General features: G+C 43.4%; 2 protein-coding genes across 2 annotated transcripts in view; one reads left to right on the top strand and one right to left on the bottom strand.

The window, feature by feature from the left end:
• Window positions 1–3,305: 3,305 nt before the first annotated feature.
• si:ch211-221j21.3 lies at window positions 3,306–10,489 on the bottom strand. Its single transcript, XM_041893312.2, has 4 exons — window positions 10,076–10,489; window positions 9,272–9,403; window positions 8,683–8,736; window positions 3,306–4,291 (listed from the first exon to the last, which is right to left on the bottom strand). The coding sequence occupies exons 1-4, from the start codon at window positions 10,148–10,150 to the stop codon at window positions 4,262–4,264; spliced, it is 291 nt and encodes a 96-aa protein (XP_041749246.2). The 5' UTR covers window positions 10,151–10,489; the 3' UTR covers window positions 3,306–4,261.
• Window positions 10,490–11,272: 783 nt separating this feature from the next.
• The window catches only part of glrx3 (glutaredoxin 3), a 40,946-nt gene continuing 33,197 nt past the window's right edge, over window positions 11,273–19,021 (top strand). The window contains exons 1-2 of the mRNA XM_041893315.2: window positions 11,273–11,378; window positions 13,169–13,277. Of these exons, the coding sequence (XP_041749249.1) occupies window positions 11,314–11,378; window positions 13,169–13,277 (174 nt within the window). The 5' untranslated portion in view covers window positions 11,273–11,313. The remainder of the gene's footprint in view (window positions 11,379–13,168; window positions 13,278–19,021) is intronic.

Genomic DNA, 19,021 nt, shown 5'->3' with positions numbered 1-19,021 from the left:
CAGTCAGATGAGGGTGTCAGCAGCAGTCAGAGCAGTCAGATGAGGGTGTCGGTAGCAGTCAGATGAGGGTGTCGGTAGCAGTCAGATGAGGGTGTCAGCGGCAGTCAGATGAGGGTGTCAGTGGCAGTCAGATGAGGGTGTTAGTAGCCGTCAGATGAGGGTGTCGGTAGCAGTCAGATGAGGGTGTCGGTAGCAGTCAGATGAGGGTGTCTGTAGCAGTCAGATGAGGGTGTCGGTAGCAGTCAGATGAGGGTGTTAGTAGCAGTCAGATGAGGGTGTCGGTAGCAGTCAGATGAGGGTGTCGGTAGCAGTCAGAGCAGTCAGATGAGGGTGTCGGTAGCAGTCAGATGAGGGTGTTAGTAGCAGTCAGATGAGGGTGTGAGTAGCAGTCAGATGAGGGTGTCAGTAGCAGTCAGATGAGGGTGTCAGTAGCAGTCAGATGAGGGTGTCAGTAGCAGTCAGATGAGGGTGTCTGTAGCAGTCAGATGAGGGTGTCGGTAGCAGTCAGAGCAGTCAGATGAGGGTGTCGGTAGCAGTCAGATGAGGGTGTGAGTAGCAGTCAGATGAGGGTGTTAGTAACAGTCAGATGAGGGTGTGAGTAGCAGTCAGATGAGGGTGTTAATAGCAGTCAGATGAGGGTGTGAGTAGCAGTCAGATGAGGGTGTCGGTAGCAGTCAGATGAGGGTGTGAGTAGCAGTCAGATGAGGGTGTTAGTAGCAGTCAGATGAGGGGTGAGTAGCAGTCAGATGAGGGTGTCGGTAGCAGTCAGATGAGGGTGTGAGTAGCAGTCAGATGAGGGTGTGAGTAGCAGTCAGATGAGGGTGTTAGTAACAGTCAGATGAGGGTGTTAGTAGCAGTCAGATGAGGGTGTCAGCAGCAGTCAGATGAGGGTGTCAGTAGCAGTCAGATGAGGGTGTCGGTAGCAGTCAGATGAGGGTGTCAGCAGCAGTCAGATGAGGGTGTCAGTAGCAGTCAGATGAGGGTGTCAGTAGCAGTCAGATGAGGGTGTCGGTAGCAGTCAGATGAGGGTGTCGGTAGCAGTCAGATGAGGGTGTCGGTAGCAGTCAGATGAGGGTGTCGGTAGCAGTCAGATGAGGGTGTCGGTAGCAGTCAGATGAGGGTGTCGGTAGCAGTCAGATGAGGGTGTCGGTAGCAGTCAGATGAGGGTGTCGGTAGCAGTCAGATGAGGGTGTCGGTAGCAGTCAGATGAGGGTGTCGGTAGCAGTCAGATGAGGGTGTCGGTAGCAGTCAGATGAGGGTGTTAGTAGCAGTCAGATGAGGGTGTTAGCAGCAGTCAGATGAGGGTGTTAGTAGCAGTCAGATGAGGGTGTTAGCAGCAGTCAGATGAGGGTGTCGGTAGCAGTCAGATGAGGGTGTTAATAGCAGTCAGATGAGGGTGTTAGTAGCAGTCAGATGAGGGTGTCAGTAGCAGTCAGACCAGTCTGAAGGAGAAAAGAGAGGGACAACAGGAACATGAAAATAAAACAGGTGTACACTTGTCCAAAACCTCCCTGAGGAAATCTAAATAATTCCACATCCATAAAATGATACTTGTCAGGGTTGGTCAGTGTGAGGCCTATGAGTCCATCCCAAATGGCACCCTATTTCCTACATAGTACACTACTTTTGAGCATAGCCCTATGGGCCCTGGTCCACAGTAGTGCTCTATATAGTGTGCCATTTGGGACGCACCCTATACCATCACCCTGCTCATTACGTCTTCACGAAGGGCTCTTCTGGGGCATACTTGATCTCCCAATATGAGTTGGAGGGTATTTTCTTTTCCATTTTATTAGCAGCTAAGCTCTTTACACTTGTAGCATATTGCAGCAGGTTTCAAGCTTACGCTTTATTGTCTTACATTATTGAAAATCTAGGCCCTCTGAGCCATTTCCCTCAGGTCAAGCTTTGTGTGAGAACACTCATTTCTCCTGCTAGTATACTGGGCTGTGCTGGGGGAGGACAGGGGAGATTGTAAGGGTAATACTCATGAATCCATCCCGGTTGACTTTCCTCCAAACTTTAGCCCTCCCCTATTGCATCTGTTGAGCCAGACTGTTGATACCCTGACGTCTATGAATATATCATTCATCATGGCATTATAACGGCCAATCACTCCGTATCATATGAGATGGACTGGAAACTATCATAAAGGTTAGGATACAACACCCAACAGAATATGGTAACGTTCTAGAAGGATAGGATACGGAGGATGGTAACGTTCTAGAAGGATAGGATACGGAGGATGGTAGCGTTCTAGAAGGATAGGATACGGACTATGGTAACGTTCTAGAAGGATAGGATACGGAGGATGGTAACGTTCTAGAAGGATATGATACGGACTATGGTAACGTTCTAGAAGGATAGGATACGGAGGATGGTAACGTTCTAGAAGGATAGGATACGGAGGATGGTAACGTTCTAGAAGGATAGGATACGGACTATGGTAACGTTCTAGAAGGATAGGATACGGAGGATGGTAACGTTCTAGAAGGATAGGATACGGAGGATGGTAACGTTCTAGAAGGATAGGATACGGACTATGGTAACGTTCTAGAAGGATAGGATACGGACTATGGTAACGTTCTAGAAGGATAGGATACGGAGGATGGTAACGTTCTAGAAGGATAGGATACAGACTATGCTAACGTTCTAGAAGGATAGGATACGGAGGATGGTAACGTTCTAGAAGGATAGGATACGGAGGATGGTAACGTTCTAGAAGGATAGGATACGGACTATGGTAACGTTCTAGAAGGATAGGATACGGACTATGGTAACGTTCTAGAAGGATAGGATACGGACTATGCTAACGTTCTAGAAGGATAGGATACGGACTATGGTAACGTTCTAGAAGGATAGGATACGGACTATGGTAACGTTCTAGAAGGATAGGATACGGACTATGCTAACGTTCTAGAAGGCAGGGAAGTTGGAAAATACTGGAATATAAAAGTGGCCTGAAAATGTGTGATCTAGTTAAACTTCATGGATAAGAATTGGGATGCTAGCTACAGTATATGCTACCTCCTGACATGAGAAATGTGAACCAAAGACAGCAAGCAGTAGTATGTAACAAAACGTATCCTCAAACAAGTGAGACAAAAACGTAACTGAATAAATGCTGTTCACATATAATTCACTAGTAAACATTCCAGACTGCTTTAGGGTGAAGATCCATAATGTACAGAAGGCAGTAGAAGCTGGTGAACAGAATAGATGAGATCTGGAAATAAGCTTCATATACAAAGGCATTGGATAAGAATGACAAATAGTAGTCACAGAAATACATCTAAAACGTCCACCATGTTTAATCAAACCATACTTTATTGAAAGTAGTTTTTCCTCGTACTAAAAATAAACTATTTCATTGAGTCATAACCTAAATCTAACAGCATCAACTATTGTCTATTCCTTCCATAAAAATTATTGCTTAGCAAGGAGGAAACTGGCTTCAAATCATTGTAAGATAACACAAAACCAAATCTAGTGGGAAATAGACACAGCATTGTCAAACAGCACTACATTTCAAGTGCCGATCAAACTATTGAAAACAATATAGTGGCTGGAACGGTTCATGAGATTAACACTAAATTCAGGACACTAGCCAAAATTAAATGATTATCAGAAATATTGTTAGAAAGTTCTTATTTTATATTTCAGCCAATTACATTTTACAAAAATATATAAAATATTTAACAAAAATATATTTGCAGACATGATTATCCATTTCCAAAAGGTTTACAATGATATCGCTTCAAAACATTGATTTACTTAACAATATCATGATTATTTACATTCTATATTTTCTGGCAGCTTTAGAAGCCGTTTTGATACTGGGACAATAACAGTTATTTGTCTAACGCAGCCATTGACTTTAAAATGAGTATCCTCGTTACATTGTAAAGTTGCAGTATTAAATTGTGGCTTGATGGCTCATTCCTTATCGTTGTATGTAGACTACACTGTAGTAGTTGTCTTTCCATTCAAAACAGAATGTTATTAAGATGGTAATGAAATGATCATGTCTACTGTTTGGTGAACAGCCCTTTTCCCATACCAGTGTTAGGTAGTGTAACCATGTGAGGCTATATCTGTGAAGCAATACAGTACTAGTGGTAAAAAGCAAGAAAAGTCAAGGCTCCTTTCCAACGAACGTTCACAGCCACACACACGCCATGGCTTGATCAATCAATCATTCGCTTCATCCTCAAGGATCCTTCAAGTTCTTCAAATGATCTCTGATCATGGCGATGACCGATCAATACCCCATGATGTGGTTAATGTGCCCCTGAGAAGAGAGGGGGACTCACAATGTGACACAGGTAACCTATATGGAACAAACCCTTCACATTTACATAATGCCGGCATCCCAAACGGTACCCTCTTCACTATTATGGAACAGGGTGCTATTTGGGATGCAAGCTATGTCATGTTCATTAACCAGTCCCTCCAGCATTTTAAATGGGATTTTTATGGGCAAACTGCATGATTTTGCTGCAGCAATCCTGCCACTTTGCATGGCAATATTCTATGATTTAGTCTAATTTGTCTTGAAAATATGCTGACGGGGGGGAGTTTGTTGATGTGTAGCTTGATTTAACCATATTATGGTGGTAAATGTGCTCATTTTGGTTGAAATTGCAAGCCCTCTTTTTGTGCTGCGGTGATGGGTCAGTTTTATGTGATAATATTGCGATGATTTGACTGTTTTAAATGGAAATAGTGCAGTGATTGGTCAAATTTACAAGCCCTCACATAATATGCAGGGAATTGTTGATTTTGCACAACAACAACAAAAAAGTGATGGCAGAATCCTGGGGGGACTGATGAACCCTTTCGACATTAGAAAGTCCAGAATGGTCGGTTCTTTAGTCTGAGGGCCAACCCTTCTAAACGCTCCATGGTCAATATGGTAGGTTCTTTAGTCTGAGGGCCAACCCTTCTAAATGCTCCATGGTCAATATGGTCGGTTCTTTAGTCTGAGGGCCAACCCTTCTAAATGCTCCATGGTCAATATGGTAGGTTCTTTAGTCTGAGGGCCAACCCTTCTAAATGCTCCATGGTCAATATGGTCGGTTCTTTAGTCTGAGGGCCAACCCTTCTACAGTGGGGAAAAAAAGTATTTAGTCAGCCACCAATTGTGCAAGTTCTCCCACTTAAAAAGATGAGAGAGGCCTGTAATTTTCATCATAGGTACACGTCAACTATGACAGACAAAATGAGATTTTTTTTCTCTAGAAAATCACATTGTAGGATTTTTAATGAATTTATTTGCAAATTATGGTGGAAAATAAGTATTTGGTCAATAACAAAAGTTTCTCAATACTTTGTTATATACCCTTTGTTGGCAATGACACAGGTCAAACGTTTTCTGTAAGTCTTCACAAGGTTTTCACACACTGTTGCTGGTATTTTGGCCCATTCCTCCATGCAGATCTCCTCTAGAGCAGTGATGTTTTGGGGCTGTCGCTGGGCAACACGGACTTTCAACTCCCTCCAAAGATTTTCTATGGGGTTGAGATCTGGAGACTGGCTAGGCCACTCCAGGACCTTGAAATGCTTCTTACGAAGCCACTCCTTCGTTGCCCGGGCGGTGTGTTTGGGATCATTGTCATGCTGAAAGACCCAGCCACGTTTCATCTTCAATGCCCTTGCTGATGGAAGGAGGTTTTCACTCAAAATCTCACGATACATGGCCCCATTCATTCTTTCCTTTACACGGATCAGTCGTCCTGGTCCCTTTGCAGAAAAACAGCCCCAAAGCATGATGTTTCGACCCCCATGCTTCACAGTAGGTATGGTGTTCTTTGGATGCAACTCAGCATTCTTTGTCCTCCAAACACGACGAGTTGAGTTTTTACCAAATTGGTTCTATTTTGGTTTCATCTGACCATATGACATTCTCCCAATCCTCTTCTGGATCATCCAAATGCACTCTAGCAAACTTCAGACGGGCCCGGACATGTACTGGCTTAAGCAGGGGGACACGTCTGGCACTGCAGGATTTGAGTCTCTGGCGGCGTAGTGTGTTACTGATGGTAGGCTTTGTTACTTTGGTCCCAGCTCTCTGCAGGTCATCCACTAGGTCCCCCCGTGTGGTTCTGGGATTTTTGCTCACCGTTCTTGTGATCATTTTGACCCCACGGGTGAGATCTTGCGTGGAGCCCCAGATCGAGGGAGATTATCAGTGGTCTTGTATGTCTTCCATTTCCTAATAATTGCTCCCACCAGTTGATTTCTTCAAACCAAGCTGCTTACCTATTGCAGATTTAGTCTTCCCAGCCTGGTGCAGGTCTACAATTTTGTTTCTGGTGTCCTTTGACAGCTCTTTGGTCTTGGCCATAGTGGAGTTTGGAGTGTGACTGTTTGAGGTTGTGGACAGGTGTCTTTTATACTGATAACAAGTTCAAACAGGTGCCATTAGTACAGGTAATGAGTGGAGGACAGAGGAGCCTCTTAAAGAAGAAGTTACAGGTCTGAGAGCAAGAATTCTTGCTTGTTTGTAGGTGACCAAATACTTATTTTCCACCATAATTTGCAAATAAATTCATTAAAAATCCTACAATGTGATTTTCTGGAATTTTTTCTCTCAATTTGTCAGTCATAGTTGACGTGTACCTATGATGAAAATTACAGGCCTCTCTCATCTTTTTAAGTGGGAGAACTTGCACAATTGGTGGCTGACCAAATACTTTTCCCCCCACTGTAAATGCTCCATGGTCAATATGGTAGGTTCTTTAGTTTGAGGGCCAACCCTTCTAAATGCTCCATGGTCAATATGGTAGGTTCTTTAGACTGAGGGCCAACCCTTCTAAATGGGCATATTTTATTATGTTGAATATACATTGATGTTATAGGAGCAACAATTGTCCCCAACGTAAGAGGCATTCTATCCCATATTAGCATATCAACGTTTGTTTATATGTGCAATAGCCATTAATCACATTGCCACTGATGAGACATTGGTTTCGGTGTTGATGGTTGTCTTCAACAAAATGCTCGGTTAGGCCTACACACTGACATACAGTGAGGGAAAAAAGTATTTGATCCCCTGCTGATTTTGTACGTTTGCCCACTGACAAAGACATGATCAGTCTGTAATTTTAATGGTAGGTTTATTTGAACAGTGAGAGACAGAATAACAACAAAAAAAATCAGAAAAAAACGCATGTCAAAAATGTTATAAATTGATATGCATTTTAAATGAGGGAAATAAGTATTTGACCCCTCTGCAAAACATGACTTAGTACTTGGTGGCAAAACCCTTGTTGGCAATCACAGAGGTCAGACGTTTCTTGTAGTTGGCCACCAGGTTTTCCCACATCTCAGGAGGGATTTTGTCCCACTCCTCTTTGCAGATCTTCTCCAAGTCATTAAGGTTTCGAGGCTGACGTTTGGCAACTTGAACCTTCAGCTTCCTCCACAGATTTTCTATGGGATTAAGGTCTGGAGACTGGCTAGGCCACTCCAGGACCTTAATGTGCTTCTTCTTGAGCCACTCCTTTGTTGCCTTGGCCGTGTGTTTTGGGTCATTGTCATGCTGGAATACCCATCCAAAACCCATTTTCTATGCCCTGGCTGAGGGAAGGAGGTTCTCACCCAAGATTTGACGGTACATGGCCCCGTCCATCGTCCCTTTGATGCGGTGAAGTTGTCCTGTCCCCTTAGCAGAAAAACAACCCCAAAGCATAATGTTTCCACCTCCATGTTTGACGGTGGGGATGGTGTTCTTGGGGTCATAGGCAGCATTCCTCCTCCTCCAAACACGGCGAGTTGAGTTGATGCCAAAGAGCTCGATTTTGGTCTCATCTGACCAAAACACTTTCACCCAGTTCTCCTCTGAATCATTCAGATGTTTCATTGGCAAACTTCAGACGGGCCTGTATATGTGCTTTCTTGAGCAGGGGGACCTTGCGGGCGCTGCAGGATTTCAGTTCTTCACGGCGTACTGTGTTACCAATTGTTTTCTTGGTGACTATGGTCCCAGCTGCCTTGAGATCATTGACAAGATCCTCCCGTGTAGTTCTGGGCTGATTCCTCACCGTTCTCATGATCATTGCAACTCCACGAGGTGAGATCTTGCATGGAGCCCCAGGCCGAGGGAGATTGACAGTTATTTTGTGTTTCTTCCATTTGCGAATAATCGCAACTGTTGTCACCTTCTCACCAAGCTGCTTGGCGATGGTCTTGTAGCCCATTCCAGCCTTGAGTAGGTCTACAATCTTGTCCCTGACATCCTTGGAGAGCTCTTTGGTCTTGGCCATGGTGGAGAGTTTGGAATCTGATTGATTGCTTCTGTGGACAGGTGTCTTTTATACAGGTAACAAACTGAGATTATGAGCACTCCCTTGAAGAGTGTGCTCCTAATCTCAGCTCGTTACCTGTATAAAAGACACCTGGGAGCCAGAAATCTTTCAGATTGAGAGGGGGTCAAATACTTATTTCCCTCATTAAAATGCAAATCAATTTATAACATTTCTGACATGCGTTTTTCTGGATTTTTTTGTTGTCATTCTGTCTCTCACTGTTCAAATAAAGCTACCATTAAAATTATAGACTGATCTTTTCTTTGTCAGTGGGCAAACGTACAAAATCAGCAGGGGATCAAATACTTTTTTCCCCCCTCACTGTATAATATCAGTCATCCATGTTACTGGGATACGTTGAGGCGCTACTTACAGGCTCCCCTGCCAGGCAGCGATTACAGCACTGGCTGCCTTGGACTGCATAGACCTGTACAAGAGAAGACACGAGACTGGTGGGTTATTATACCGATTATCGAATGGCTTGTCATACTGTAGTTCTGCAAAAAAATATTTGAGGATGAACACTGCATAGAAGCCAAGACTATTCAAAGGCTGATTATGACGGATGGACAATTCCACAGTAAAGTGAAAGGAAATATAGAAGGTCACGTCAACATTGTGGCACTAGCCAAATTCCTGACAGAGACTGGGTAAGGATGATGTTGAATTTCCCAAACAGTTATCGCTTCCTTGACATGACTTCACAAACATTGGGAAAAACTGTCATAAATATAGCTACCGCTGCACCTTAGAGATGTTGAGGAAGCATGTTGTCATGGGTACGCCTAGCGTCCCTTACTCCTTCACCTATTCACCTTTATTACTACTATAGCATCATTCAGGAGGAAAACACGGACCACAAAACACTCCTGCAATGCACATGGGAAGCTAAGTCCTTGGGAATATAGGCCTAGAATGTAGCAGCGAAAGATAAAAAAAAATCGTTTAATATGCATAGCTACCATGTTAGAAGCTGGGTGGTTGATGCTGTTTGGGACACTCTGCTGTTGCATACTGGCATCCATGCCACTGTCAGTCACTATCGCGCCATGTTCAACCTGGATGTAGACTCCCACCCCGTTGCACAGTCGTTTCTGAGGATTCAAACAACGCAGCATGGTTGCATAACATGACAGGCAAAGATCGATCTAGCTAGCTACATTTTTATAGGCATGCATTCACTTAGCTACTATTCTAAGGTACTAAGATACAGTTTCTTCCTGAGACTGTGTAAGTTACACGTGCTTTTTGTAAACACCCCACTAACGTTAGCTCTCTATGCGTTAGCTTAGCTAGCTACCTTACAACCAAATATGCATGCAAGGTTAGTTAAACTAGTAGCAATACAAATACATACACACGTGATAACCACTGAAATGTGGCTAGCCAATAAATCACTATTAACTGATTTAGCCTAAAAATAGTAACAAGCCAACTGGACAGCTATTTCAAATGCCAGTTAGCTAGACTGGTGTTAGTTAAATTATAAATACAACAATAGCACAGATCTTTATAACTAAAGCAACAGGATAACGTTATTGCCTGGAAACCCGACGTTGAATTGCATTGAATTCTACGTCGGGCAGAAATGAGCGCTTGAATCAGGGTAGTTTCCTCTCACAACGGCCTCTACAATCCAGAATGTTGTTGAATAAAATTGTATTTTAACGTTAAAATTCAAAACGCTCATTTCTGCCCGATGTAGAATTCAATGCAATTCAACGTCGGGTTTCCAGGCAATAAACTAGCTAAGGTTAGCTTCATACCGCTTGGCAATCTTTCCAGTTTTGAAGGTCCCCTTGGTGGCGTCTCTTCTTCTGGAGGGGTGTCATATATTCCATGGTTGTGGAAAAGTATTATACCTAGTTATTTTTTAGATCTATCGACTGAGTTTAATAACAAAATGTCAAAGGTAACAGTAACGTTAGATAGCTGGCAAGCAAACATAACACGTCCAGTTAGCTAGCTAGCTAATGCTAACGAGGTATTTTCAGAAACGTCTGGCTGCGATATCAAATTAATGAAATGTCAACTAGTAGTGGCTACAAACGGTTCAATCTCTGGCTACCTTATTAGCTGGTTAGTTAGCTATTTCACTTTCATTTCGCTTTTCTACCGCAAGGACACGACAACCGCTCTATTCATTTCTCTGCTTCTGACATTTGAAAGTGTTGTCCCGGTTGAAGACTTCCAATGATAGCCAGCCAATCAGAATCCATTTCAAGATAGACAGCCAATCAGAATCCATTTCAAGATAGACAGCCAACCAGAAACCATTTTAAGATAGACAGCCAATCAGAATCCATTTCAAGATAAACAGCCAATCAGAATCCATTTCAAGCAGCGGGGGCGGGGGGATATCTGTATAGCACCTTGTGACAACTGCTGATGTAAAAAGTGCTTTATAAAATACATTTGATTGATTGATTGAATTTGTTTTTCCCGCCACCAAATGCATGCTCAACACATTTTCTGCATTAGAATAATAACAATAATATAGCTATGTTTTTGTATTTTAACATGTTGGTTATTAATTGTAATTAATAGATCAGTCGTAGACCTACTCTGTGTACATAGTTATGTCTTGTTCCAGCCATGTAGTTGCCAGAAGATACCGACTCTACCATTAGCTTGTTTACACTGAGCTGCACTGGGGTCGGAACAAAGTAATCATTACATTAACTGTGGAGCCAGGCGATATATGGTTCGGCAAATGTAACTCAATGCATGGATGTGATATGCCACTGTAGTCCAAATTTTGGAGTACAGTGGCATATCCCATCCCTGCATTGAGGTACGTTTTCAGACCCATGTCTAGCGCAGGGTTCACTGTGTCTTTATGTAATCATTATTGCGTTCTGACCCCAGTGCAACTCAGTGTTAACAAGCTTAATAGTAGAGTCGGTATCTTCTGGCAATCCATATGGAACACGATCACTCGGTCAGTGATTACACATGTCTGAAAACACGATCACTCGGTCAGCGATTACACACGTCTGAAAACATGGCGAATTTTGTGGAGGCAACATCCTCGCAGCAATTTGAGGACTTGCTATCAAAGGCTGGCAAGTATGTACATCATTTCATAATATGACATTTAAGCAATTAGCTATTGAATGAGTTTCATTCAAATATACCTAGTATGATATTTAGCTTGCTATGAAAGCTACTTTTATGTTATATCGACATCTAGCAAGCTAGCGTGATGTAGCTTCACCCTTTTAGGTAACGTTAACTAGCTATCTAGCTGCTCCAAATGAAAGTATAACTAGCTAGCCATTTGAGCGAATATTTGCTTTAGCATGTCGTCGGACGACAACGAACTTGGACATCTAGCTAACTAATAACATACATTTTTATTGTACAAGGTTTGAATGTAATTGATCATTGTACATGCTGATGCGTTTATCTGATATGAACTGTCACGCTCTGCGTCTTGAACTCGTGTGGAATTCTTGTCATGAGATTTACATTTAACATTTAACATTTTACGTAATTTAGCAGACGCTCTTATCCAGAGCGACTTACAAATTGGTGCATTCACCTTATGATAGCCAGTGGGACAACCACTTTACAATTATTATTGATATGTCTGCCAGACATGCAGAGATGTGATTCGCCACCTGGTTATCAGAAGGGGGAAAGGAGAAGATGACGGGGCTAGGCGAGCCTTTCTATTAGGCAGACATACTTTTCTATGCCTTATAATGTAGGACAAGCCCCCATATGAAAGTGAGCGATTAACTCCTTATCAGACATGACTAGTGTTATCCCACATAACAGAGGTACTCCCGAGTGGCGCAGTGGCGCATCTCTAGTAGCTGTGTCACTAGAGATCCTGGTTCGAATCCAGGCTCTGTCGTAGCCGGCCGTGACCGGGAGACCAATGGGGCGGCGCACAATTGGCCCAGCGTCGTCCAGGGTAGGGGAGGGAACGGCCGGCAGGGATGTAGCTCAGTTGGTAGAGCATGGCGTTTGCAACGCCAGGGTTGTGGGTTCATTTCCCACGGGGGGCCAGTATAAAAAAATAATAATAACAACAACAAAAAAACATGTAATGTATGCACTCACTGTAAGTCGCTCTGGATAAGAGCGTCTGCTAAAGGACTAAAATGTAAAATGTAAATGTAAAATAACATCACATGCCCATTTCAGAATTATGAAGCTAACTAGGTCCATTCAGTTATTGTGCTCTTGAAATCCGTCATCAAAAGTAGGCTATAAAATAACATTTAATTCCAGAAGATTCCTGTTATGATCCACTGTCCTAGTCATGTGATGTTCAGTTGGTCAGCGATCTCGTGCATGATCGTCACTGTATGGGAGGTAAGAATTAGTGGATGACAACAACGTCAATTATCTAGGCCTACTGATGATGGACAGTAGCTGGCAAGTGTGCGTGCATGTCCCACATCTTTAGCATATGAATCTGCGTCTCTATAAAGTTGTGCTGTTTTAGACCTATTGCTATTCTGAGATCTGACACCTGTCTCTTCCTTGAGCCTCACCGGTGTACCCACGGCCTTACACCATTCCAATATAATAATATAATATTAGTAGCTCAGCTGGTAGAGCACGGCGCTTGTAACGCCAAGGTAGTGGGTTCGATCCCCGGGACCACCCATACACAAAAATGTATGCACACATGACTGTAAGTCGCTTTGGATAAAAGCGTCTGCTAAATGGCATATTATATTATTATTATATTATTATATTATTACAGTCATGCGTGCATACATTTTTTTTGTGTATGGGTGGTCCCGGGGATCGAACCCACTACCTTGTCGTTACAAGCGCCGTGCTCAACCCAGCTGAGCTACAGAGGACCACAATCTAATGTAACTTCTCTGTTCCACCAGGTTCTTGACAGTGGTCCACTTCCAGGCAGCATGGGCCCCACAGTGCAGTCAGATGAACGATGTGATGGGAGAGCTGGCAAAGGAGAACAAACACACCATGTTTGTCAAGGTACATACTGTAATATGCCTTGTGATGGATGTTACACGATGCCTGATGCACATAATATACCTTGTGATGGATGTTACACGATGCCTGATGCACATAATATACCTTGTGATGGATGTTACACGATGCCTGATGCACATAATATACCTTGTGATGGATGTTACACGATGCCTGATGCACATAATATACCTTGTGATGGATGTTACGCGATGCCTGATGCACTTAATATACCTTGTGATGGATGTTACGCGATGCCTGATGCACTTAATATACCTTGTGATGGATGTTACATGATGCCTGATTAACATAATATACCTTGTGATGGATGTTACATGTAGTGATGTTAAATGTAATACCGGAGCTCTGAGACATGCGTGAAAATTGCTAAGCAGTTAACTTCAAAGCAGTGTGTCGATGCGTGTATCACTTTTTCAGAAGTACCAAGCTGATTTCAAACACTGACCTCTACTGGACACCGTAGTTACATATATAGTTAGGATTTTGTACAGAAAGTTTCACCTGACTGGTAGCTTAGCAGGTAGAGTAGGGAACTTTGGAGCATTCAGGGACTTGAGGGTCGTGAGGTCGAATCCTGTTGAAGGCACACTATTTTGAAATTTGTTTTATGTGAAACCACACTTTCTGTTGTTCAAATAATTTGTTTTATTTCGTTTAGTATATGCTTCTGTCTTAAGCATCCTAAATAATGCCATAGATTCAGTTTTAGAAAAATTGTAATCTTGAAGGCAAAAAAGGGAAGCATGATGTGAGATGGGAACCTGCTATTCCACCTGATTATAGGCTACTAAAGACAACGACTGACCTCTGCGCCACGGTTTTGATAAAACATTTTTATCTGATAATCACACGCTGCTATTTATTGCTGACCAGAAGATGTCACTGAACAGATAATGAAGCTCAGAGTAATGAACAATGTTTTTGAAGACTTCAGAAATCCTCGGGTTTCCCATCACTAGTTACATGATGCCTGATGCATTCCAGTGGAGAAAAAAAAAGAAGCTCTTCATAATTAATTTCTGATCGAATTGCTTAACACTCATGAAACTACAACATCCTTTAGTTCAGGCTATTTTAGCTATATGCTTTTGCTCATGGACGTAGGGAGGTGTGCCCCTTTCTGTCCAATTAGGTCATTTCTGGGTAATATTTCTGTCTAGTTAGGTCATCCACTTTGTTTCAAGAGCACCCCAGAGACAAACAATTGTTTATTTATCATTTTTCATTACGCCCACGCTCTTTCAATATTTAGATATTGAAGCATATTATTTGAAGCATATTATTTTTCTATTGTCTTAACGATGGAGTATTGGTTGATTTCCAGGTTATAAATATATATGTTTTTTCAAAATAATTGACGAGGCACACCTCCCTATCGTCCAACCCATCGGTTGTCTCACTGCACCCTCATCTGACATGTCTTGAAATATGCAGACAGACGGATTAAAAGTACATTTACATTGTGATACATATGACAGCCAACTTTCTGACTCCGCCCATAACTTTTGGACTTTATAGCGTTCCCAGAAGGCATGGATTATTGAGTCATTAGTAGTTTTACACTTACAGTGGGGGAAAAAAGTATTTAGTCAGCCACCAATTGTGCATGTTCTCCCACTTAAAAAGATGAGAGAGGCCTGTAATTTTTATCATAGGTACACGTCAACTATGACAGACAAATTGAGAAAAAAAAATCCAGAAAATCACATTGTAGGATTTTTAATGAATTTATTTGCAAATTATGGTGGAAAATAAGTATTTGGTCACCTACAAACAAGCAAGATTTCTGGCTCTCACAGACCTGTAACTTCTTCTTTAAGAGGCTCCTCTGTCCTCCACTCGTTACCTGTATTAATGGCACCTGTTTGTTTGAGGTTGTGGACAGGTGTCTTTTATACTGATAACAAGTTCAGTCACACTCCAAACTCCACTATGGCCAAGACCAAAGAGCTGTCAAAGGACACCAGAAACAAAATTGTAGACCTGCACCAGGCTGGGAAGACTGAATCTGCAATAGGTAAGCAGCTTGGTTTGAAGAAATCAACTGTGGGAGCAATTATTAGGAAATGGAAGAAGTACAAGACCACTGATAATCTCCCTCGATCTGGGGCTCCACGCAAGATCTCACCCCGTGGGGTCAAAATGATCACAAGAACGGTGAACAAAAATCCCAGAACCACACGGGGGGACCTAGTGAATGACCTGCAGAGAGCTGGGACCAAAGTAACAAAGCCTACCATCAGTAACACACTACGCCGCCAGGGACTCAAATCCTGCAGTGCCAGACGTGTCCCCCTGCTTAAGCCAGTAAATGTCCAGGCCCGTCTGAAGTTTGCTAGAGTGCATTTGGATGATCCAGAATAATAATAATATTAATATGCCATTTAGCAGACGCTTTTATCCAAAGCGACTTACAGTCATGTGTGCATACATTTTTACGTATGGGTGGTCCCGGGGATCGAACCCACTACCCTGGCGTTACAAGCGCCATGCTCTACCAATTGAGCTACAGAGGACCACAAGAAGAGGATTGGGAGAATGTCATATGGTCAGATGAAACCAAAATAGAACTTTTTGGTAAAAACTCAACTCGTCGTGTTTGGAGGACAAAGAATGCTGAGTTGCATCCAAAGTACACCATACCTACTGTGAAGCATGGGGGTGGAAACATCATGCTTTGGGGCTGTTTTTCTGCAAAGGGACCAGGACGACTGATCCGTGTAAAGGAAAGAATGAATGGGGCCATGTATCGTGAGATTTTGAGTGAAAACCTCCTTCCATCAGCAAGGGCATTGAAGATGAAACGTGGCTGGGTCTTTCAGCATGACAATGATCCCAAACACACCGCCCGGGCAACGAAGGAGTGGCTTCGTAAGAAGCATTTCAAGGTCCTGGAGTGGCCTAGCCAGTCTCCATATCTCAACCCCATAGAAAATCTTTGGAGGGAGTTGAAAGTCCGTGTTGCCCAGCGACAGCCCCAAAACATCACTGCTCTAGAGGAGATCTGCATGGAGGAATGGGCCAAAATACCAGCAACAGTGTGTGAAAACCTTGTGAAGACTTACAGAAAACGTTTGACCTGTGTCATTGCCAACAAAGGGTATATAACAAAGTATTGAGAAACTTTTGTTATTGACCAAATACTTATTTTCCACCATAATTTGCAAATAAATTCATTAAAAATCCTACAATATGATTTTCTGGATTTTTTCTCTCTCATTTTGTCTGTCATAGTTGACGTGTACCTATGATGAAAATTACAGGCCTCTCTCATCTTTTTAAGTGGGAGAACTTGCACAATTGGTGGCTGACTAAATACTTTTTTCCCCCACTGTAGCATCTCCAGGCCTCCAGCAAACCTCTGATGGACGCCTTTAAAAAAAAGTATAATAAATAAATGTAAAATACACCATCACAGTAAATCCATTATTTATTGTAGTCAGGTCTAAAGAAACATTATGATATGAAGAAAATGTATTTCAGAAGAACAGAATATGAGTTGGCCTACTTTATGCTATCTGGCTATGCTCCATGCCATAGGCTGTAGGCTTGTTCATTTAGCTGACAAGATATGCTTATATGTCTCATGCCATTATTTTATATGATTTTATAGTAAGAAGAATACAATTGAACATAGCTGAATAAAATATAAATTTTATTTTTCCCATTATGACGTGACTATATTGAGCGTAAAAGTGATCACTTGAAACAGGTCCTATATGCTAGATTTAGAGTTATTTGGCAACTTTAGTTCTGAATGATGCAAACCTGAGAATGTCTTAGAAATCTAAAGATATCTGGGCTGCATGGTGATATATGGGCTGCATGGTGATATTTGGGCTGCATGGTGATATTTGGGCTGCATGGTGATATATGGGCTGCATGGTGATATATGGGCTGCATGGTGATATCTGGGCTGCATGGTGATATATGGGCTGCATGGTGATATATGGGCTGCATGGTGTGATATGGGCTGCATGGTGATATATGGGCTGCATGGTGATATCTGGGCTGCATGATGCGACTAGAGGATATTGATGATTTGAGAAAGTAGCAAAATAAAGCTTGCTCTGTTCCTTGCCTCAGGCTGCACAGCTGTTCTCTCATCAAGTGATCATATTTTCACCCATCAGACTATTCTCAATTTAATCTTGTCTTTACTAATATGTAAAATGAGTTTAGATTTAGAATGGCCCATTTATCAAATGGACAGGAACAGGGGCAGGAGAAAAAAATACATGTAATCTGTGTTCACTGGAATAGCGAATGGAGGCCGCGCGCTTTCCCACCGGTCCGTTCTGTAGGTTACTGTGGTTTTATAGCGGAGCATGTGATTAATACGAGCAGCTGGGAAATAAATATAAGACCACTTATTTCACTCCACACATCAACCACTGTTTGAGGAGCATGCTCTCACTGCCCCGACCAGGTGATATTCCGCCCAAACTCCGTATGCCATGGGCTCTCCAACCCTGTTCCTGCAGCTACCCAGTACTCTGTATGCCATGGGCTCTCCAACCCTGTTCCTCCAGCTACCCAGTACTCTGTACGCCATGGGCTCTCCAACCCTGTTCCTCCAGATACCCAGTACTCTGTACGCCATGGGCTCTCCAACCCTGTTCCTCCAGATACCCAGTACTCTGTATACCATGGGCTCTCCAACCCTGTTCCTCCAGCTACCCAGTACTCTGTATGCCATGGGCTCTCCAACCCTGTTCCTGCAGCTACCCAGTACTCTGTATGCCATGGGCTCTCCAACCCTGTTCCTCCAGCTACCCAGTACTCTGTATGCCATGGGCTCTCCAACCCTGTTCCTCCAGCTACCCAGTACTCTGTATGCCATGGGCTCTCCAACCCTGTTCCTCCAGCTACCCAGTACTCCGTATGCCATGGGCTCTCCAACCCTGTTCCTCCAGCTACCCAGTACTCTGTATGCCATGGGCTCTCCAACCCTGTTCCTCCAGCTACCCAGTACTCTGTATGCCATGGGCTCTCCAACCCTGTTCCTGCAGCTACCCAGTACTCTGTATGCCATGGGCTCTCCAACCTTGTTCCTGCAGCTACCCAGTACTCTGTATGCCATGGGCTCTCCAACCCTGTTCCTGCAGCTACCCAGTACTCTGTATGCCATGGGCTCTCCAACCCTGTTCCTCCAGCTACCCAGTACTCTGTATGCCATGGGCTCTCCAACCCTGTTCCTGCAGCTACCCAGTACTCTGTATGCCACGGGCTCTCCAACCCTGTTCCTCCAGATACCCAGTACTCTGTATGCCATGGGCTCTCCAACCCTGTTCCTCCAGCTACCCAGTACTCTGTATGCCATGGGCTCTCCAACCCTGTTACTGCAGCTACCCAGTACTCTGTATGCCATGGGCTCTCCAACCCTGTTTCTCCAGCTACCCAGTACTCTGTATGCCATGGGCTCTCCAACCCTGTTCCCCCAGCTACCCAGTACTCTGTATGCCATGGGCTCTCCAACCCTGTTCCTGCAGCTACCCAGTACTCTGTATGCCATGGGCTCTCCAACCCTGTTCCCCCAGCTACCCAGTACTCTGTATGCCATGGGCTCTCCAACCCTGTTCCTCCAGCTACCCAGTACTCTGTATGCCATGGACTCTCCAACTCTGTTCCTGCAGCTACCCAGTACTCTGTATGCCATGGGCTCTCCAACCCTGTTCTCCCAGCTACCCAGTACTCTGTATGCCATGGGCTCTCCAATCCTATTTCTG

Source organism: Coregonus clupeaformis, unplaced genomic scaffold (assembly GCF_020615455.1).
Source record: "Coregonus clupeaformis isolate EN_2021a unplaced genomic scaffold, ASM2061545v1 scaf0118, whole genome shotgun sequence".
Classification (NCBI taxonomy): domain Eukaryota; kingdom Metazoa; phylum Chordata; class Actinopteri; order Salmoniformes; family Salmonidae; genus Coregonus; species Coregonus clupeaformis.
This window is presented reverse-complemented; position numbering and strand designations above follow the sequence as displayed.

Bases quoted from the DNA above. Each gene is read 5' to 3' on its own strand.
- si:ch211-221j21.3 (XM_041893312.2), bottom strand. From the start codon at position 10,150: ATGGAATATATGACACCCCTCCAGAAGAAGAGACGCCACCAAGGGGAC. The intron at 8,737-9,271 runs GTAGCTATGCAT...TCTCTTGTACAG, and splicing joins ACCACCCAGCTTCTAACATG to GTCTATGCAGTCCAAGGCAG. The intron at 4,292-8,682 runs GTAAGTAGCGCC...CTCTCTTCTCAG, and splicing joins GCTGCCTGGCAGGGGAGCCT to GGGCACATTAACCACATCAT.